Source organism: Geotrypetes seraphini, chromosome 4 (assembly GCF_902459505.1).
Source record: "Geotrypetes seraphini chromosome 4, aGeoSer1.1, whole genome shotgun sequence".
NCBI classification, from domain to species: Eukaryota; Metazoa; Chordata; class Amphibia; order Gymnophiona; family Dermophiidae; genus Geotrypetes; species Geotrypetes seraphini.
In genome coordinates, this window is record NC_047087.1 from 293,920,213 (window position 1) to 293,943,300 (window position 23,088).

At 43.5% G+C, this 23,088-nt stretch overlaps 1 protein-coding gene across 1 annotated transcript in view; it reads left to right on the forward strand.

Annotated features, from left to right (window-relative positions):
- TRIM8 (tripartite motif containing 8) overlaps positions 1-23,088 on the forward strand; it is a 180,951-nt gene that overhangs the window by 152,930 nt on the left and 4,933 nt on the right. The window contains exons 4-5 of the mRNA XM_033940735.1: positions 1,716-1,747; positions 2,334-2,449. Coding sequence (XP_033796626.1) covers positions 1,716-1,747; positions 2,334-2,449 — 148 coding nt within the window. The remainder of the gene's footprint in view (positions 1-1,715; positions 1,748-2,333; positions 2,450-23,088) is intronic.

Sequence of the window (23,088 nt, forward strand, 5' to 3'; positions counted from 1 at the left end):
TTGAGTAATCTCCAGATGATAGCACAGGGAACTGTATATTAATTTCAGACCCAGGGGTGATGCAATAGAATATGCTATGCTTTGCGTGCAGATTAGCTTAGTTTTAGCACACAGTTTTGTGGTTATACAGTGTAAAAACAAGTTTTGCACATGGAGGTAGATACCTGTGCGCAAAGCCTCAGGTAGATCAGTGCACAGCATGTTTAAATCCCATGGTAAAGAAGATATTAGTTATTCAGTGAAGATGCAGATTAGAGAATGACACGGTGACAAAATTCATCACCGTTCCCGTCTCGGAAACCATCTTCATGTCATTCTTTAAGGAGAGAGGGAAGAATCAGAGTATGAATGGCCACAACCATTGACCCGCAAGCTTTGCTTTGAAGAATGCTGGTGTAGAAGGACAGAGGATGAAATAGACACTACAGAATGACAGTCTCTGGTATCCAGAGCAGATATTGTGATGTCATAATGCCTCATTCCACCAGTGCCTAAGAGCCAATCACATCAGTGATGTCACAATGGCTTCATTATCCTTGGCTCACATAAGAATCAGAGTATGAATGGCCACAACCACTGACCCGCAAGCTTTGCTTTGAAGAATGCTGGTGTAGAAGGACCGAGGTTGAAATAGACACTCGAAAATGACATGGGATTATTTCGTGCGGTTATCCGCGGGGACGGGAACAGTGATGAATTTTGTCACCGTGTCATTCTCTAATTGCAGAGAGAAGTGGGCAGAATACCTGAAGGGCAAACTCGGGGTTCTCTGACAGTGGCCCAGAGGAGGAGGAGAAAAGGGTTAACGTGTTCTTCTGCAATCAGTACTAGAGAGGATTTGATGTCTGTGAGCACACAGGGCACCTAACCTTTTCTGGCTTCCCGAACAAAGAAATTCTGGACTGTCGACAAAAATTGATATTTACAAAAATTGTGTATCATCATTTTGACCTGCTTGCAATTAGGGTACCAATCTGCTTTTCTTGTTTGCCAGATAATAGCTGTGTGTGTTTTGGGGCACAGGCCATTTGCATTCGATTTGCTTCAGGAAGCAGATTTTTTTTTCCTTTTATATGTGCACTAGGAAACTCTGCTGAACTTTAGCGCCCAGCCCTAATATACGGCCATCTGCATCAGCCTCTCCAATTGTTTACACTTTAAAAGTGTTTGAGTTAGCTAAGTGGGTGCTACCTAGTGGTAGCTGAAAAAGAAGTGAATTGTTCTCTCCAGTTCTCTCCAGAGGAGGAGAGGAAACTGGAACTTTGGAGCAGGTGCCCCTTCTTTATGAAAGGGCTGTCTGTCGCTAGACACATTTCACCTGTAAATCCAGTGTAAACCGTACCTGCTGTAATTGGGAAACTTGAGATGATTCATGTAACCTATAGAATGGGAGAAAGAATTTTTGAATGTTGATTGGTCTACCTTGCCTCTGCTGCAGAACTGGCTTAGAATTTACTTGACTGACAGAACAAAGTGCAAAAATAAATCAGTTGTACTATTTGTTCCTCCTTTAACTCGGGATGTGTCCCAGCAAAACTAGTCTTTTGATTTGTTTTAAATTTTATGTATGTAATATTTTGTAAACCATCTAGGTTTAAGACAGTATGGAAATTTTTAAAATAAATAGTCAGGTATGAGAGAGATAAGTAAGTGCCAGTGAAAACATTAACTTATTGCTCCTGACACAACCACTAATTTTGTGTTTGCCTTCATAGAATACCAAGTCGGTGAAAATCTTAATGGACAGGTGAGATCTCTTGCAGTTCATCTATAAACCAAATATTCAAATCTCAGCATGGCTGGAGTACATGCATGCTGTCAGGATATCCTTATCATTTCTATGATGATCTTCCTCACTTCTTGATGCATGAAGCCCCTGACTTCATAACATCTATGGGGTCTGTTTTCAAACTGCTTGCATATTATGTAATAGAAGTTTTGATTATATATATAGCAGTCTATGCACTGCCCTCAAAATGTACAGTTTGGCACCTTTCAAATATTTGTAATATCCTTGGGGGGATGGTGATGGTTTGTTAGCCAGAACCATGCCTTTCTTAGAGCATAAACTCTGCAGTGTTCTCAGAACCCAGTATCTGAGTATTAAGGTAGCTGCAAAGCCTGATTTCCCTGTGTTTGTGGGAGGGGGAGGTTTCTAAAGTGTTCATGGCCTGACTCTTCATAGGGTGATGTTCCTCTTCTCTTGGTGTCAGAATGCCAAGCTGCCTCCTGCATATGGATTTGAAACACATGGTGCACATTTGTCACCTGTAAAAGAGGGGATACAGAGTGATTTTTAGTGTAAATCGCTTTGGTTTTCCTTTTACTAACAGGACCCAAAATTGCACAGGTGGGAGCCTGCCTCCTCCCAAGATAGGCCACCTGAACTCTAAACTTTTCCTGAATGAGATTTCAAAGAAGGAGAAACAGCTGAGAAAAATGCTGGAAGGTAAGTACCAGAAACTGGGCAATATGTCTCTGCAAATGCTGCTGAAGCTCTGCAGTGAGACATTGCTTCTTGCTTCCCTGTCCCCCAATCTGTCTTGGTTTTCAAAAGGAGTATGTGTAGGGGGTTGGTGCTTGGCGTGAGTTAAGCCAAGCCATCCTAACAAAAATCTGAATTGTTTATATGGTTACATAGTAACGGTGAACAAAATAATCCCATCATACAACATTAAACAAACATTTAGATTATAGACGAACTGTAGCTCTTTGAGCAAAATTTACCCAAATCATCGAGAACCCGTAGCCTTTCAAGTGCCCCACACACTGTCTCCTTTGAAAGGCACTTCTTGGATACACATTATGTGTCATAAAGAGAACATTATTTTATTGAGTGCCACATCCTGGATTAAAAGCAGTTGCAAAGCAGATCTTGGAAGGTTGTTTAGACATGTTATATCCTATAAATATTCCAGAAGGTATGCTCTTTGATACTGCAAATACTATGGCAAGCACTAGCAGTAAATTTGAGAGACACTTTATAAACCAAGTATCATGGTTTAGGAATGAGATTCTTTGCTGCCTTAGTATGTGCAAAACTGACACATTTGGAGACATTATCTCAGAGGACAATAATATGAGAACTGAATGGGATTTGGTATCTATAGTATACTGGTGTATACATAAGGGAATCTACAAAATAAACAGGTGTGTTCATATGGCATTAGCCATATTGCTTCTACCAAGTCTCATTCAGTTCCCTTATATAATTCTAGCCTCTTTCAGGCCAATAATCAAAGCCAGTTTTGTGTACTGACAGCTGACTAGCAGGCCTAAACTAACCCAGATTTTAAGCTGAACAGGGATTTTGGAATGAACCAAGGGGGAGGGGAAGCAGGGAAGGAGGTAAGGAAGAACCATGGGGGATGGTGGGAAAAAAGGTACTTGGGTAAAAGAGCCATGGTGAGTGGGTAGTGACTGCCAGGAATTTTAAGGAGAGTGGAAAGGATGGACAATAGCCAAGGAATTATATTTTTTATCCCTGTGTATCAAGTGCATAGATAGTAAAGTATCTGAACTATTGCCAGACCCAGACTTTTCAAATGAAAATCTGTGGGGAAACTTACATAGTAACATAATAAATGATGGCAGATAAAGACCTGCACGGTCCATCCAGTCACATTCATGAGCCCTCTGAAGATTCATTTAAAGTTAGTTATAGTTGGATCATTTATATTCTGCTATTGCCAAAGAATAGTTCATAGTGGATTATATGGTTCACGGAAGTTTCGCCCCCCACATTTCGCCCCCAGCAATTCGCCCCTCACATTTCGCCCCCGCACATTTCGCCCCCCGGATGTTTCGCCCCCACACATTTCGCCCCCACACATTTCGCCCCCCGGATGTTTCGCCCCCACACATTTCGCCCCCACACATTTCGCCCCCACATTTCGCCCCCCCACATTTCGCCCCCACATTTCGCCCCCACACATTTCGCCCCCGTCTCGGAGCGCAAATCCTTACCTCGGAGCGCAAATCAGTCCAGCTACTGTTGTGAGCGCGAGAGAAGCCAAGGGGGATCGAGGCTTCTGGAGAGATGCAATCAACTGCAGCATTAGACAGCTGTATTAGAGAAGGGTGGGATGTGTGTGCTGAACACGGCTACTTTCCCCTCCCCCCATACACGCCAGTGATTATCCAAGCAGGAGCACCTGGCCAAAGCGAGACAGCGTCCCGCGAGAGCTGTGCGCGAGCGAAGCCTAGGGGGGGTAGGTCAGTCCAGCTACTGTTGTGAGCGCGAGAGAAGCCAAGGGGGGGGTAGGGAGTCGAAGTCTGGGGATGAAGGGGGATCGGGGCTTGGGCCGAAAGGGAACATGAGCTGTGCGCGAGCGAAGCCAAGGGGGGGTAGGTCAGTCCAGCTACTGTTGTGAGCGCGAGAGAAGCCAAGGGGGGGTAGGGAGTCGAAGTTTGGGGATGAAGGGGGATCGGGGCTTGGGCCAGAGCTCCGTGCTATGTGTGTCATGCACACATGGAACGTTAAACATTGTGTGGCAAGCATGGCATGAGGGATTGTAGCAAGGCAGGAAACTAACTGCAACAACTCCAAATCTAGCCTCAAAACCTTTCTCTTTAAAGATCTATACCTAGGTTTAATTACTCATGAGACTCAGGCAATGGCCACATATCAGACATTCCATTTCTCCCTCTTCTTTTCCCCATGCCCCTTTCTTTTTATGCAATGTGTCCCAACCATTTTCCCCTTTTAGCGTGTTTTGTCTTTAATACCATGCAGTCTGTCTTTTTACTACCCCATTTTTACTTATATTTTAAATTTTGTACAATGTAAACCTCTTTGGTAATTAACGCAGTATATCAAAGCTAAATAAACTTGAAATTTGTATACATTTTGGCTTCTTTTATGCACCATGAAGAATATGCGCTCCCTGTGAAGAGTGCACACCATTTGCAGAGAGCATATATTGGGCATGACCTGGATTGGCCACTGTTGGAAACAAGAGGCTGGGCTAAAACAGGATTTTTCTGAATTTGAGAGGACCAAAATACATAATTAACTTTTTTTGCTTCATTTTATCATGTTAAAATGGTGATTTGTTTCAAAAATCGAAAATTTGGTGGAGATGTCTCCTTTATCCCCAGAGCGAAGTCATTGATTTCTGTGATGTTTATGATTTAATTTTTTTTATTTTTTACTGTGCTAAACAAAACAGTCAAATAACATTCAAATAACAAGTAAAATGAAATACAGTGATAAAGTGAACAAAAACTAACCTGTCAAATGAAATAACAGTCCAAACACAACACAGTCAAATAACAAGTAAAATGAAGTGATAAAGTGAACAAAAACTAACATGTCAAATGAAATAACAGTCCAAACACAACACAGTCAAATAACAAGTAAAATGAAATACAGTGAACGTCAATCAAAATTCAAAATTGTATGCTATTCCTCTGAGATAGTCGATCAAATTTCGATTGTCCAAGTCCTCCACAATACGCCGAATTCTTGCAGAAATAGCCGCGTATTTCTTGTTTCGCGCATTGACAGGATTGCCTGCTATAATCTGCGTGATTTCAAAATTGTGAAGGCCTTGCTGTCTTTTCAAGCAGTTGATGAAGCGGTATATATTGGGGAAAAGTGAGCCGCAGGTTTCTTGAAAGCTGCGATGCCAGCCCTCGACGTCATTGTTCGTCCGATGTTGGCCTTTCAACGTTCGTTGATGAACATTCCAAAACACAACTGGAAACAATGGATTCTGGCGTCCTCTTCGGTTCATTCGACCAATGTAGGTGTCCTCGAAATAGTTGGCAATGGGTAGTGCTTCTTCTGGAAATTTGGGATCTTCCAGCAGCTCTTCAAATGATTGCACAACAATGGCCGGAGGCAGAAAAGCAAGAGCTGGTATCATGCGGATCCACTGGGCAAATTCGTGGTCATTTTGGTAGCGCACTTTCAATCCTTCATTCTGAACTCTTCGCCATATTGACTGCGACAAGTGGAAGAAGCAGCCTGTTTTCTCCATGTTAGGAAACTCGATTTCAAACGCTTGAATTGCAGCTTGTTCAAAATCGGTCATCAACTGCTGCGGTTGGAGACCTGGCTGCATATTCTTAAGCTGCTGCAGCATCTGTCGATAGGTTGTTCGGGTCTTGTTCGGCAACAGCGCGTACAATGCTGGAATGATGACACCACCGTGAACTGCATGAATCGTATAAAGCTGCTCGAACAAAGCTGGTGCAGTAGAAAACGTGCCATCAGCGAACCATTCACTGCTCTGTGCCAACGAGTGGAGATTATCCCTCGTTCCAAATATCAATATTCGGCTGGTTCCAGTCCCTGAATAAAAATAAAAATAATTTAGGCATAAATTTAGGCGGTGGATGGAGGAAACCCCTCAGTTGGGACGGGACATACATGGGCTTTTCAAAGTCCAAAAAAGGGTCAGAAATAGTCAGGGGTGCAGAAAAAACACCATTTTTCGACGAGCTCTATTCGCTGGCATCAAAAAATTCCGAAAGACAAAAAAAATATTTTTTCTTCATTTTTTTGAGCTATTACGTTAATGGAATGTTTCACAAATTCTACTAAAATTCTACCAAAAATTGTACCAAGTAATTTAGTAAAATTAAATGTGGAAGATTATATAGCAACAATAATTCAAGATAACGCTTAAAACGGCTTAGAAGACTCAGACATACTTGTTTGACCAATTCTAATAAATTAAGAAATTTTGGGCCATTTTATGTGCCACAAAGTGATATAAAATGCGAGCAAATAACGCCTACATGTACGAGTACATAATGCTAATAGCTTGAAAAGAAAAGTTTACCCGAGTCCCACAAAAGAAATTGCTGTTGGACGCCATTGATAATGATCTCCTGAAATTCTGGCGGGATGACGAGTTGATCAATGGTTTGAGGCAGCCGCGGCATACCCTCGACTTGTCTTGACGATCGAATTGATCTCTTTAGCGAATCTTTTCTAGGCAGAAGCGCTCCAACGTTTGCATGGCTGCCTGAAATGACCTCACTAAGAATCTGCTGTGGCGTCTCCTGTGTCGACCTTGCCCTGGAAGTAACTTCATTGATTAATCGAACTACTTCAGGCCTTGCTGCCTGTGCTGCATGATTATGTATATTTACGATTTTCACAACTTCGCCATCAATTCCTTCAGTCCAAACGCGTCCTTTACACCTTGACCGCTTTTCGCATACCCAAATAGCATGTCTGTCATCTGCTGTTCGTTTAGAGAATACATAAATATGATTTTCGTAAACTAGCTTCTTCTTGCCACGCTTTGAAAGAACTGATTCCATAACTAAATAAATCACTACACAGATCAGTTAATCAGGAAATCGAAAGGACTAAATGACCAAGAGGCAAGAACATGTCATATTTATAGAAGCTCTGGTGAATTTTGCAAAGTCATTGGCGCCAGATTGGCCGAATTTAGCACTGGCGACTATACATACATTTCGCCCACGCACCTTTCGCCCCTGAGCGTTTTCCCCTACTTCAGGCCTTGCTGCACTTATCAGCGCGCTCCAGCGGGATAAGCTCATGTTCCCTTTCGGCGGACCTGCGGCTCGTCGGAGGCGCGCGGCGTACGCTCGTGGGACGCTGTCTCGCTCTGGCCCAAGCCCCGATCCCCCTTCATCCCCAGGCTTCGACTCCCTACCCCCCCTTGGCTTCGCTCGCGCACAGCTCATGTTCCCTTTCGGCCCAAGCCCTGATCCCCCTTCATCCCTTTCCGCTGTCTCGCTCTGGCCTTGGGCCCGATCCCCCTTCATCCCCAGGCTTCGACTCCCTACCCCCCCTTGGCTTCGCTCGCGCACAGCTCATGTTCCCTTTCGGCCCAAGCCCCGATCCCCCTTCATCCCCAGGCTTCGACTCCCTACCCCCCCTTGGCTTCGCTCGCGCACAGCTCATGTTCCCTTTCGGCCCAAGCCCCGATCGCCCTTCATCCCCAGGCTTAGACTCCCTACCCCCCCTTGGCTTCGCTCGCGCACAGCTCATGTTCCCTTTCGGCCCAAGCCCCGATCCCCCTTCATCCCCAGGCTTCGACTCCCTACCCCCCCCATTGGCTTCGCTCGCGCACAGCTCTCGCGGGACGCTGTCTCGCTTTGGCCAAGCCTCGATCCCCCTTGGCTTCTCGCGCTCACAACAGTAGCTGGACTGATTTGCGCTCCGAGGTAAGGATTTGCGCTCCGAGACGGGGGCGAAATGTGTGGGGGCGAAATGTGGGGGCGAAATGTGTGGGGGCGAAACATCCGGGGGGCGAAATGTGTGGGGGTGAAATGTGTGGGGGCGAAATGTGTCTGGGGGCGAAATGTGGGGGGCGAAATGTGAGGGGCGAATTGCTGGGGGCGAAATGTGGGGGGCGAACCTTCCGGATCCCGGATTATATTATAAACGAGCTAGATCAATAAATTTAGAATTTGTCAAAGTAAGCAGGCTTTTACATATAAGAAATCATATATTTATCACCTACACAAGATATATCTTCAAAACATGATTGTCTTTAACGCTTTCTTAAAAGTGCTCAAGTTTGAAATAGATCTTATTTCATTTGGAAGAGTAGATCAAATTGATTCTGCTTGGTAAGAAAATAAAGATATAAACATTCCTTTTGAAGTAACCCCCTTAGGGCTTGGAAACTACAATAGCATTGTTTCAAACTTCACAATATTGAGTGGCCAATGAAATACAGAGAAGATGCTACATATTTTGAGGGATCAAACCATACAGAATTTTGAAAATCAGTCAGTTCAATTTAAACATCATTCTGACCTCAACTGGGAGGCAGTGTAAAGTAATAAAATTTATCCCAGGATAAGCAGGCAGCATATTCTCACTGTTGGGCGAAGCCACCGATAGAGCCCCAGTACGGACCACTTCAAAAGTGCATTGCCACTTTAAGTGTTTAGAAAGTTTTCGATAGTCTGCACCTCGCATGCGCGAGTGCCTTCCTGCTCTCACGGTTTGTGACTTTTCAAACATTATTTCGTTTAACTTTATTTCTTTTCCTTGATTTAAAAAAATAATAATTTCATTTTTTTCTCTTTCGCGGGTTCGGCCTGGCGGGGCCTGTTGTACCACCTTGGCCTCCAATTTTAATCTTACCAGGGAGGTCTTTCCGTCGATGTCCAGCCCGCAGATGGGTTTTAAGAAATGCAGTCACTGTGCTTGGCCCATATCGGTAACTTACCTACACTGCTGGTGCCTCCAGTGTTTGGGACCTGAGCACTGCCCGGAGACTGGTACCCGGTGTTCTTCTCTTCAGAAGAGGACTTAAAAAAAACTGCCTTCTTCAACAGAAACTTATTTTCGGTGCCGCTATGGAGGGGGAGCCAATATCACTACCGACTTCGGCGCTGACCAAGGCGACACCACATCCTTCAACACTGGCAGAAACATCTCCGGTGTCGCAATCTTCTATGGGTAAGCCAGCTTAGAAGCCTTCCCCTACCCTTTCTGGAACTCAGGTCAAAAGGCATTGAGCCAAGTCATGCCAACCTCAAAAAAGTCCCATAAGTGCCCGGTCTCGATCTCAGTGAGTGCCTCGACATCGGCCGCCTCATCGCCGGGCTGGAGTGCAGCACCAGTGAAACCGGCTAAAAAGCAAATAGCACCGGTTCTTTCCTTAAAGCAAAAGATTGACAATTTACTTAGGGAGGAATTGGGTGAGCATTTTCAAATGCTGGTACCGACCCACTTATGCCCATGTCGACATCGATTGCCCAAACTGGGTCGACACTGGTTCTCCAAGTGCCGGTCCATTCTGAGCAAATAGCGACATTGATCATACTTTACATTGATGCTCCACCGGTGCAGAGACCATCGGCATGGGAGCCGATTGATCTTGTCCCACGGCACTAGTCATCTTCTACACAGACATCTAGAGAAGCGACTCCGGTAAGGTCTCGGAAGGCCTCTCATAAGATGAAACATCTTGAGCCTTCCACACCGGCCTCACTCCATTCAGGACTCAGACTTGTTTGGAGACTCTGAACAGGAACTACTCTCTTCTGATGACGTGGCCAGTTCAGATTCACCTCAGTGTTTTCTCAACCTGCTGTTTTTTCTGAGAGATCCTCTTTTTCCAGGTTTTTTGAAGATGTCTGAAGATCTCTATTCCACTGCAGGCGGACTCCAAATATAGTAAGCAGTTCTTGGAGGCTCTAGACTATGACCAGCCACCAAAGGAGCTGCTGAAGCTTCCTGTCCATGACATTCTGCGTGAGACTTTCTATAAAAATCTGGAGACTCTACTTTCCATTCCTGTGGCTCCTAGAAAGCTTGACTCATTGTACAGAGTGGTTCCTATACCTGAGTTTGTTAAACCTCTGCTTCTTCATGAATCTCTTGTGGAATCGACCTTGAAGAAGTCTGCAGGCGCTAGTGTCTATGCTTCTTTACCACCTAGCAGAGAAGGTAAAGCAATGGACAAATTCAGTAAACACCTTTACCAAAATGTTATGTTGGCGAACCGAGCTGGAAACTATAATTTCCATTTTTCATTCTACCTGAAACATCTGGTTAAGCAGTTTTCATCTTTTCAAAAATATATTCCCTCACGCAAAACTCAAGCTTTTCAACATCTTATTGCTTCAGTTCTACAATTGAGGAAGTATATGGTTTGAACTTACCTCACGAGCGGCAGCCATGTCGGTGGCTATGAGACGCCTTGCTTGGCTCCATGTCTCCGAACTTGATTTCATCCACCAAGATCGTTTAGCTAACGCTCCGTGTCTTGGGGATGAACTTTTTGGACCATCTATGGATTCTGCTCCCCAAAAATTGTCTGCTCATGAGACAAGGTGGGATACCTTGGTCAAGCCTAAGAAAAAGCCTCCACCACCTCATGCCTTCAGGCCTGCATCTTCTTCTCAATGCAGATTTTCTGCTAAGCCTGCACCCCCTGCTCCTTCTCAGCCTAGGAAGCAAAAGCAGCAACAACATCAACAACAACCTAAGAAACAGGCTGCTCAACAAAAACCCACACAGCCTTTTTGACGTGTTCCTCAAGAGCATAGCCACAGTTCCCATTCTTCAACCGTTACTTCTGCCGATCGGAGGACGGCTTCAGCATTATGTAAATTGTTGGGAGCTCATTGCTACAGATCTCTGGGTGTTGACCATCCTTCGTCAGGGTTACACTCTTCATTTTCACACCCTGCCTCCAGATCATCCTCCAAGAGAATCTGTTTCGGGCCCTGTGCAGTCCTCTCCTCTTCTTCAGGAGTTTCAATCCTTTCTTCTGCTGAATGCCATTGAAGAAGTTCCTCTTTCTACTCCCATTACTCTTAGACAGGAGGACTGTGACCCATTCTGGATCTCAGAGATCTCAACAAATTTCTAGTCAAGGAGAAATTCTGGATGTTCTCCCTTGCTGTTCATTTTCCTCTTCTGGATTAGAATGACTGGCTATGCTCTCTGGATCTTAAGGAAGCCTATACTCACATACCAATCCATATGGCTTCTCGCAAATATCTTCGTTTTCAAGTCAATCAGCGGCAGTACAAAGTCCTTCCTTTCGGACTGGCATCGTCTCCCAGGGTCTTCACGAAGTGCCTGATTGTAGTGGCTGCATCTCTTTGTTCGCATGGCCTGCAAGTCTTTCTTTATCTGGATGACTGGTTGATCAAAGCTGTCTCATCTTAGGAAGTGCTCCTCAACACATCTCAAACCATCTCCTTTCTACAGGTTCTGGGATTCAAAGTCAACTTCCCCAAATCACACCTACTTCCGACTCAACATCTATAATTCATAGAGGCAATCCTGGACACCACTCTAATGAGAGCATTTCTCCCTCCAGATCGCATGAACACATTACTTTGCCTCTGTCAACAGACGTTTCAAATTCAATTTATCTCAGCAAGACGCATGATGGTTTTTCTAGCCCACATGGCATCCACAGTTCATGTGACGCCCTTAGCAAGGCTACATCTTCGCACACCTTAATGGGTCCTTGCTTCTCAGTGGTCTCAAGCGACAGATCGTCTCTCTAAACATATTTCTGTGACATCATCTCTTCTGCAGTTGCTTCAATAGTGGTTGACTTCTTCCAATCTCTCTAGCGATCTTCTGTTTCATTTGCCCCCTCATCAACAGGTACTAACGATGGACGCATCTCCTTATCACCTGGACGATCTTCAGACCCAAGGTCTTTGGTCTACCAGGGAGCGGAAGTTTCACATCAGTCTCTTAAAGCTCAGAGCTCAAGGCTTTTCAGCATCATCTATGCCCTCAAGTCCTTCTCCTTCGCAAGGACAATCAAGTAGCGATGTACTATATAAACAAACAAGGAGGCACAGGCTCTCTTCTGTTATGCAAGGAAGCCCAAAAAATTTGGACTTGGGCAGCTGCTCGCAACCTTTTCTTGAAGGCTGTCTACATTCAAGGGGAGAAGAATTCCCTAGCAGACAACCTTAGCAGAATTCTTCAGCCTCATGAATGAACTCTCAGTTCTGCAGCTCTCCATCCCATCTTTGCTCAATGGGGTACTCCACAAGTGGACTTATTTGTGGCTCCCCACAATCACAAGTTACCCCAGTTTTGCTCCAGACTCTCCTCACCGTCTGGAGGCCGATGCATTTCTGTTGGATTTGACGGGCCTGTTTCTGTATGCATTCCCTCCAACTCCTCTCATGTTGAAGACTCTTTTCAAACTCAAACGAGAGTCAGCCACCATGATTCTCATTGCTCCTTGGTGGCCCAGGCAACATTGGTTCTCCCTTCTACTTCAACTCAGCACCAGGGAGCCAATTCCTCTGCCCATCTTTGCTTACTCAGAATCAAGTTAGATCAATTTGTTACATGGATTAACTAGTGTAATCCAAATCTAACTCCAACTGAATACCCAACCATACAACAAAAATATTGTTGATATAGCGCTTCCAAAACAACATCTTGGAATAATGATGGGATGGATACAAGAAAGATTATTCAAAATCCGCTACATACAAACAGGCTACTGTGGGCGCCATTTTTGCACCCATGGAAGTGCCTTTAATTTGTATATAATATTTTTCGTCGAACTGGAAGTAGTTCTTACTTAAAGCTATACGAGCTAGTTTCACCAAAAAATCAATTCTAACAATGGAAAGATCCAGATGATGTAAATGCTTTTCAATGATTTCCACTGATGAACCCTGGGATATATTGGGATAAAGAGCTGTTATATCAAGTGTCACTAATAAAGCCTGAGGAGGAATATCATGATATTGATCCAAAAACATAATGTGTCCTTAACGTAAGAGGAGATCTTGGGAACTTGATCTTTTAACTGCAGATCTATGAATTTTGACAGTGGTTCCAATACCTATAACGATTGGGTGGCAGGGAGGATTTAACAACGACATATGAATTTTAGACACAAAGTAAATGACCGACAACTTAGGATGTTTGCATAATAAGAATTTGTATTCCCCATCTACTACTTAGACAAATTTAACATCCTTAGTGAACATCAATCAGGATTCAGATAGCTTCCATCCTTAACCATCTCTATGGTTTTTTTTTAGCAATGGTACAAGTGCTCTGATTTTACAACTAGATCTTAGTAGTGCGTTCGATCTAGTAGACCACGAAATAATGCTACTATGCCTAGACGCAATGGGGCTCTCGGGAAAAGTTAAGAAATGGTTCCAGGACTTCCTAACAAACAGATCATACTGAGTGGCCAGCAATGGGAATTACTCTAGCCCATGGAAAACCCCCTCAGGGGTTTCCCAAGGCTCCCCATTATCACCCACACTATTCAACATTTACATCTCATCCTTAGGTCATCTATTACAAAAGTTAAAACTTAAACTATTACATATATGCAGATGACATTTCTATCTTAATTCCCTTAAATAACATAACAAATGAAATTCTAGACCACATCTCTCACATAATGACCGAAATTGAAAAACGGACAATCAACTTCAAACTGAAACTAAACACAGAAAAGACAAAAGTCTTCTTGGCAAGCCCCAAGGATAAAATTACCAGAATATCATTACAACTAAACGGCCACGAATACCCAATTTCCAAAACCATAAAAATACTGAGAATCACACTAGACACACATCTAACCATGGCTGACCACATGAACTTAGTGATGAAGAAATGCTTTTGTACACTGTGGAAACTAAGGACCATCAAAAAATACTTTGACGCTACATCCTTTAGATTACTGGTGCAGTCTCTGATCCTATCAATTCTGGACTACTGCAACATCGTTTATCTAGGTATCCCAAAGAAAAGAGTAGAAAAATTAAGAATAGTGCAAAACACCGCAGTTTGCTTGATCTTCGGATTGAGGAAAAATGACCACATTAGTCCTTACTACAAAAGGTTACACAGGTTGCCAATGGAGGCATGAATAATGTTCAAGTTTGCCTGTATTTGTTTCAAGCAGGTCTGGGGACTAGCACCTTCTTACCTACTACCACATTTCGTACTACACAACCCCACACAGTCAACCAGAAACCGTAACATATTTACATACCCAAAGATCATAGGCTGCAAATACAAATCCTTTTTGTACAGGTCCTTCATGTTCCAAGCAAGTAACCAGCAGTCCTGGCTGCATAATTACATCAATAGAGCCAGGCTGACCTATGGCGCCTTCTGGAGAGCAATTAAAACCGTACTGTTTGACAAATTCATCTCCTAAACAGTAGCCTTACTACCTATAAAGTTATATTTTCCTTCTGTTAAATTCTGTGTAATATGTTGTTCCCTCACTTTCAGCATTTTGCAATTCGCTGATTGTCCGGCGTTACTCCTTGGGTTGCATTCATGATACCTAAATTAGATACTTAAGATTCATATTTCCCTTTTAACTATTTCTTGTTAATAAGTTGTACCCTCACTACTTGTATCCTGTAATTCGCCGACTATCCAGTTTTATTCTGTAATTTGCTTATCCAGTAATTCGCTTTATCCTGTAATCCGCCTTATTCTGTAACTCGCTTTATTCTGTAATTCACTTCATTCAGCAATTCGCCTCATTGTCTAGCTCTATTCTAAATTTTGCAGATTGATCAGCTTTATTCCTTGGGTTGTATACATGAGATCTATACCACATACTTAAGAATCATATTTTCCTTTTATCTATTTCTTATGTAATAAGTTGTACCCGCACTTCTTGCATTCTGTAATTCGCTGATTGTCCAGCCTTCTTCGATGTGAACCGCCTAGAAGTCATTTCACTGTGGCAGTATAGAAGAATAAAGTTATTTATTATTATAAGAACATAAGAAGTTGCCTCCGCTGAGGCAGACCAGAGGTCCATCTTGCCCAGCGGTCCGCTCCCGCGGCGGCCCATCAGGCCCACTGCCTGAACAGTGGTCTCTGACTAATTTTATAATTTACCTCTAATCCTGTCCCTATAACCTTACCTCTACTCCTATCTGTACCCCTCAATCCCTTTGTCCTCTAGGTACCTGTCCAGACCTTCTTTGAAGCCCTGTAGCGTACTTCTGCCTATCACATCCTCCGGCAGCGCGTTCCATGTATCCACCACCCTCTGGGTGAAAAAGAACTTCCTGGCATTTGTTCTAAACCTTTTGTACTTGTGGTTCCCCTTAGTTTGAAAAATCTGTCCCTGCTTCCAAAGCCTGAAGCAAAATGTGAGAAATGGAATGGGACAATTCTTCTGTTGGATCATGATCAATTTCTAAATATGTGCCATCAGTTAGTAGTTATTTGGCCTCTTCTACATATGCTCGAGCATCCATAACAACTACCCCACACCCTTATCAGTAGGATGGATAATAATGGTCTGATCCAAAGTTACAAGTGCCCATGTAAGATTGTGTCTTACTTTCCCACTCTGACTCTCCAATAACTTGATGTCTTTTTCCACCAACTGCTCAAAAGCTTTTATATGAGTATCAGTGGGTCCAGGACACCATATTGATTTTTGTCTATTGGTGTATATCATTTCTGACTGTGAAGCAACATTTTGAAAAAAAATGTTTTAATTTGAGTTTTCTAATGAATCTAAACAAGCAAATATGGGTCATACCTATGAATAGGTACAAATGATAATCCTTTATTCAAAATGATAATTCTATAAGGCTCAGCGGTCTGCTCAACAGGTTGAATACGTTTGACACTTGGATTACGGTTTCTGGCTCTTCTGACGTGACAGTCTAGGGTTGTTGGTAAGTTTGGCTGATCAAAGTAGACAAAAAATTATTCTTTTGTGGTACTTTTGATGATGTATTACTGCTGAGGGTAGTAGTCTGTGTGTCGTCTTCTGAATAATCACTTGATGTTTTCTTATATGTTGGTCATTTAGTAGCTCTGTCGAGTTTTGTCCGTTCAAACATAAATAAATCCCTTAACGTAATCCATTTCATCTCTGCGAAATTTTTAAATTTTTGTTTGTTTCAACTCGGCCCTAAAATTATCGATTTTATTATTTAAATCCTGCAATTGACTACTAAATGTATCCTCAGAAATGGAAGCTTGCAATGTATCTACTTGTGATTAATAATCTTCCTTTTATTGATCTAATTCTGTTTTTGTGGTTTCAATGATTAATAACCCCGTTTTACTCTGCAGTATTCTGCTAAAGTTGCTGCATGTAACTCTGCCCTTACAATACATTTCTTCAAAGATTCAACTTGATCTCAATCTGTGGGCGATGTAGTTGGTTCCGAAATTCTGTAGTTGGAAATGAAATTCTGATGTCACTCGCTTGTTGTTCATTATAGGACAAAATAGTGTCCCAACCAGCATTAGCCATTATATCAACTATGAATTGTGAAAATTCCCTTGAATCCTACCATATGTAAAGCTTTTGTTTTGAAGTGGATGTGCTTTGATTATACATATTGACTTTTTCAAGTGTCAAGTTTATTTAAAATTTGATTGATCGCCTAATCATACATTCAAGGCAATGCACAATTCTAAAACAATTTATAAAAACTCCCTGTTTTGATACCTTCTGGTATTCAATTCTTTTTGTTCCCTGCTCTTTATTTTTTTGACTCAATTCTGTTCCAGACAATATTCTCCTCATCGTCTGAAGACAGATGCTTTTCTCCTGGATTGGTCGGACAAGTTCCTCTATGCGTTTCCACCAATTCCTCTCATTCTTAAAACATTGGTCAGACTCGAGCAGCAATCGATCACCATGATCCTCATAGCTCCTTAATGTCCCAGGCAACCATAGTTCTCCCTTCTACTTCAGCTCACGGTCAAGGATCCAGTACCTCTGCAGATCTTTTCATCTCTTGTCACGCAGAGTCAGGGGTCTCTTTTACATCCCAACCTACAGTCGTTACATCTGACAGCTTAGTACCTCTCGGCTTGACCTCAACAGTCACTGATCTTTATGATCCTGTTAATCATTTTAAATGCATCCAGGAAACCACCTACACAGCATTGGACATGATTTTCCGCATGGTGTAGTCCTCAGCATCTTGATGCTATATCCTCTCCTATATTTTCAATGTTGGACTATCTACTTCACTTATTCAACTCTGGTCTTAAAACCACTTCAGTCAGAGTCCATCTGCGTTCTCTCAGTGCTTTCCATATACCAGTCAACAATAAATCTCTGGCTGAACACCCTCTTGTCTCTAGGTTTTATGAAAATACTTTTAAATATTTATTTATTTATTTCGATTTCTAGCCTGTTCCCCCCCTCCCCCGGAAACTCAGAACTGGTTACATCAGTACATTCACAATGCAGGCATTATACAAAAGCGGGACATGACAGGTCTTAAGGAAGTGGGTACGACAGGAGAAAATTGTTGAAATTTCAAAGAGACTAAGTTTGAGACTGGTCATTAAATACAGGGGCACAAAGGCGGGTTACAGAAAGGGGGAGGCAGTATGTCAGTCTGTTTAGATGAAAAGAATAATCTTTGCTGCTTGTCGCAGTTCAGCTGAAAAGTATGGTCTTCACTGCTTTTCGAAAAGTATGGTCTTCACTGCTCTCTGGAATGTCATCAGTGAGTTCTGAGATCTTATCTGATTAGGCAACTGGTTTCAGAGCTGAGGGATGAAATGTCTGCATGAACGTTTCCAGGCTGTTTTCATCTGGAGGTATTTTCCATGGGGATGCGCAGTTGTCTTTCCACGGTTGAGCAAATGGGGCGATTGGGGGTATACTGGTGTAGTTTGGAAGCTATGTATGTAGGGGTTATGATATGGAATCTTTTGTGAACAATTACTAGAGCTTTGAAGATGCAGCGTTTCCTGATAGGTAGCCAATGTTCTGCTTGGAGAGGTGGGGTCACGGTAGTTGAGGCCATATAGGAGTCAGATTGCTGCATTTTGGACCTGGTGAAGCCATTTGAGTTCCTTTGTGGTGATGCCTTTGAAGAGAGAGTTGCAATAGTCTAGTTTAGAAAGTACATAGGCGTAGATGAGCTAGGTTAAGTTGGGTTTGGAGAGGTAACACTTAATCCTTTGTAGTTGTCGTAAGTAATAGAAGGAGGTGGAGACTACTTGTGAAATGTGGGCCAAAAAGGATAGGTGGCCATCCAGTATCACCCAGAGGCTGCATATCTGGTCCTTTGCTGTTAGGGAGGTTGATTCCCAGGTTAATATCGGGCGGGTGAAGTTGGTGCCTCTCTTTCTGATCCAGAGGAGTTCAGTTTTAGAGGCGTTCAGCTGGAGTTTGTTGGCTGTCATTCAGCTCTTTAATTCAGAGAGGCAGTGTTGGAGTTTGGAGAGTTGGGAAGATCAGTTTTCACCCAGCGGGAGCAGTAGCTGGAGATCATCTGCACAGGAGTGGATTTTAATGTTGTGTTGCTTAGAAAGCTGTGGAGCCACGGGGTGCAGGGGGGATGTCCACCGATGGATCAAACACTGGCTGGCAGGCAAGAAACAGAGGGTTGGAGTAAAGGGCCATTACTCAGACTGGCAATGGGTCACGAGCGGAGTTCCACAGGGGTCGGTGCTGGGACCGCTCCTGTTCAATATATTTATCAATGACCTGGAGACGGGGACAAAATGTGAGGGTATTAAATTTGCTGATGACACCAAACTCTGCAGCAGGGTTAGAAACATGGAAGACTGCGAAGACCTGCAAAAAGACCTAATGAGACTGAAAGAGTGGGCAAAAAAGTGGCAGATGAGTTTTAACATAGAGAAATGCAAGGTCATGCATGTAGGGAAAAAGAACCCGATGTTCAGCTACAAAATGGGAGGATCACTGCTAGGGGTGAGCAACTTTGAAAGAGACCTGGGGGTGATGGTGGACACAACATTGAAAGCATCAGCACAATGTGCGACAGCCTCAAAGAAAGCGAACAGAATGTTGGTTATCATTAAAAAGGGTATCACGACTAGGACGAAGGAAGTCATCATGCCGCTATATCGTGCAATGGTGCGCCCACATCTGGAGTACTGTGTCCAGTATTGGTTGCCGTACCTCAAGAAGGACATAGCAGTACTTGAGGGGGTCCAGAGGAGAGCAACTAAACTGGTAAATGGTATGGAAAACTTTTCATACGCTGATAGGTTGAAAATGCTGGGGCTGTTCTCCCTGGAAAAGCGAAGACTTAGAGGAGACATGATAGAAACCTTCAAAATCCTGAGGGGCATAGAGAAGGTGGACAGGGACAGATTCTTCAGATTGTGGGGAACCACAAGTACAAGGGGTTACTCGGAGAAATTGAGAGGGGACAGATTTAGAACAAATGCGAGGAAGTTCTTTTTTACCCTTTGGGTGGTGGACACATGGAACGCGCTTCCGGAGGTTGTGATAGGCCAGAGCACACTACAGGGTTTCAAGGAAGGTTTAGATAGGTTCTTAAAGGATGAGGGGATTGAGGGTTACAGATAGATGTAGAGGTAGGTTACAGAAATGGTCAGGAACCACTTCACAGGTCACAGACCTGATGGGCCGCCACGGGAGCGGACCGCTGGGCGCAATGGACCTCTGGTCTGACCCAGTGGTGGCAACTTCTTATGTTCTTATGTTTGTGAGCAATATCTATGATTGGCCTAATGTAAAGGTTGGGGTACGCCGTATTTGATGGGTTTGGGATCAGATTTGCTTGGGCCTAGTAGTGCAGTTTGAGTTCTTTGGTGGCGGAAGGAGGTGGACCATTTGTGGGCGGCGTTCTTGATGCCAAGGTCTGTGAGTCGGTGTAATAGGAGTTGGTGATTGATTGTATCGAAGGCTGTGCTTAGGTCGAGTAGCACTAGTAGGGCATTGCTCCCTTTATCAAATATTGACTAGCTGTCATCAGTGATATCCAGGAGGACAGACTCCATAATATGCCCTTCTTGGAAGCCAGATTGGAAGGGGGATAGGGCCAGGGTTCCCTGCTCTTCTATGAATGGTAGTAGACGGTGTAGAACTATCCTTTCCAGGAGTTTGGAGGCAAAAGGGAGGTTGGAGACTGGTCGGTAGTTTCCAGGGAAGTTTGGGTCTAGGGTGGGCTTTTTGAGGGAAGGTGTGATAATGGCTGATTTCCAGCTGTGTGGGATCTTCCCTGTAGCTAGGGAAGTGTTTATGATGGGGAGGATAGATTCTGCTAGGGCATCTGCCGTGAATAGAAAGAGGCTGGACAGGCAGGGGTCAAGGATAGTGTTGTAGGGTCTGAGCTCTTTCAGGGTTTCAAGACGCTCATTGTGTGTGGCTGGGTGTAACTGGGAGAGGGTTCTATTTGGCACAGTTTCAGGAGTGTGTGAGTAGGGGATTGGGGGGGGGGGAGCTTCTGATAGGGGTGTTATCGAGTTTGTTGGGGATGTCATCAATTTTGGTCTGGAAGAGAGGTTTTCGCTGTCGAGGTTAGTGGGGTTGTTTCCGTCTCCCTGGGCAGCAGTGAAGAAGTGTTTGTCAGGGTGAATAGGCATTTAGATCTGTATTTGGAACTCTCTATAGGAGTTGTGTGTAGTATGTTTTCTTAGCCTCTAGGATGGCAGTTTTGTAGGAGGCTGAGAGGTTTTTCTAGTGGGTCTTAGTCTCCTCGTTTGGTTCTTGACCTACTGCCTTCAAAGCACCTCTCAAACCGCTGCCAATGGTTTGCGATCTTAATGTTCTTCTCACTAGATTGATGAAGCCTCCATTTGAACCAATGTCTTCTGCTCATCTGAAATATCTCACTTGGAAAGTGATATTTTTTGCATGTCGAATGAGTGAACTTTAAGCCTTGGTGTTGGACCCACCTTTTACGGTTTTCCACCATGATAAGGTAGTCCTCTGCACCCATCCAAAATTCTTGCCTAAAGTAGTCTCAGAATTTCATCTAAATCAATCAATTGTCCTTCCATTGTTCTTTCCAAGACCTCATTCTCACTCTGGAGACACAGCGCTTCATACCTTGGACTGCAAATGAGCCTTGGCTTATTATTTATAAAGGACTAAGCCACACAGAACCTCTCCTCAACTATTCATCTCCTTTAATCCTAACATGTTGGGCCAGCCTGTAACCAAGAGAACTATTTCCACATGACTTGTGGCCTATATTTCCTTCTGCTATGCTCAGGCTGGGTCATGTAAACAGCACATAAGGTCTGAGCTATGGCAGCTTCAGTTGCATTCTTAAGTTCCACTCCCATATATTAAATCTGCAAAGCAGCTACTTGGTCCTCAGTTCACACATTCACCTCTCACTATTGCTTGGTATCCTATTCCAGATGAAATGGGTCACTTCGGCCAAGCAGTGTTAAAAAATTTATTCTCTTAAATGGCCAACTCTCCTCCCCCCCATCCCATTGCAGTAAGTAGGGAGTCCCATATGTGAGAATGCTGCATGCTTGTCCTAGGATAAATCATAGTTACTTACCATAACAGATGTTATCCGAGGACAGCAGGCAGATATTCTCACATCTCCCACCTCCTCTGGTTGGCTTCTTAGCTTACTTATGGAACTGAGATACCGTGAGCCTCTTCGGGCAGGAAGACAGTTGTGCATGCGCGGTATAGATAGTCGTGAGCACTCCAAAAGCTTTTTAAAGTGGCAGTTCACTTTTCAAACTGTCCGTACTGGCCTCAAGTGGATGACGTCACCTGTATGTGAGAATATCTGCCTGCTGTCCCCAGATAACACTCGTTATGGTAAGTAACTGTGCTTTTTCTATTGTCTTGCTGTTATAAACACATGTAATTAAAGCATAATTTATGGGAATTAGATTTCCTAAAATATAACTCAAATATTAAACTTATCAACCGTGGCAGCTTATCAGGTATGCCCTGAGAATGAAGATATGTCATGTTCTAGGAGCAGGTTATCCTGTTTACCGGTTCTTCCCTCCGGGTGACTCACAGATTAAGGCTAAGTGACAGCCTATGCACTGTAGAAATGATCTCACCATGCTCTTATAGAGAAACAATCTCTGTATTATTATTTACCCCTTGTTACTGTAATAGTGAAGCAGAGCATGTTATAGTGGTACTAATTTTATTGGATAATATGATACTCATTTCCTCGTGAAGTCCACAGACTGTTCTTATAGCATGCAATCATAACAATGCCAGGTTTTAGATGAGCCCCTAAGGCTCAATGGCAGGGATTACACACAGTCTTGTAGTAGACTTTGATTCAATTTCGGGACCAGGCTGCTGCTCTTACCAACCAGGGCTGAGGATGCTATGGAAGCAGCATTTGCAGGCCCTGGGATGTGAGGGGTGTAAAGTTATTGCACCTTGCAACCATCACTGAGCCTCCCAATTGTCTAAAGAGCTCATGCATACATCTATGTATAGACAATAACTACAAACTTTTCTCTCTGAGAGTCCTTTATTTTTCAGAAGCACTGAATATCCCACACGTACACAGAGAACAATGTATCATATAAAAATGTACAAACAAAAGAAATCTTATAACCTAAGGGGAGTGTGTGGCATAGTGGTTAAAGCTACAGCTTCAGCACCCTGGAGTTGTGAGTTCAAACCCACGCTACTCCTTGTGACCCTGGGCAAGTCACTTAATCCCCATTGCCCCAGGTACATTAGGTAGATTGTGAGCCCGCCGGGACAGACGTAAAAATGCTTGAGTACCTGAATAAATTCATATAAACTGTTCTGAGCTCCCCAGGGAGAACGGTATAGAAAATTGAATAAAAAAATAATAATAATAAGTTACAGGGTGAAGAGTTGTAACACAGTGACATTCAGTGGCCAGACTAGATCCCACTATTGCAGAGTTCCAGAGGATGCT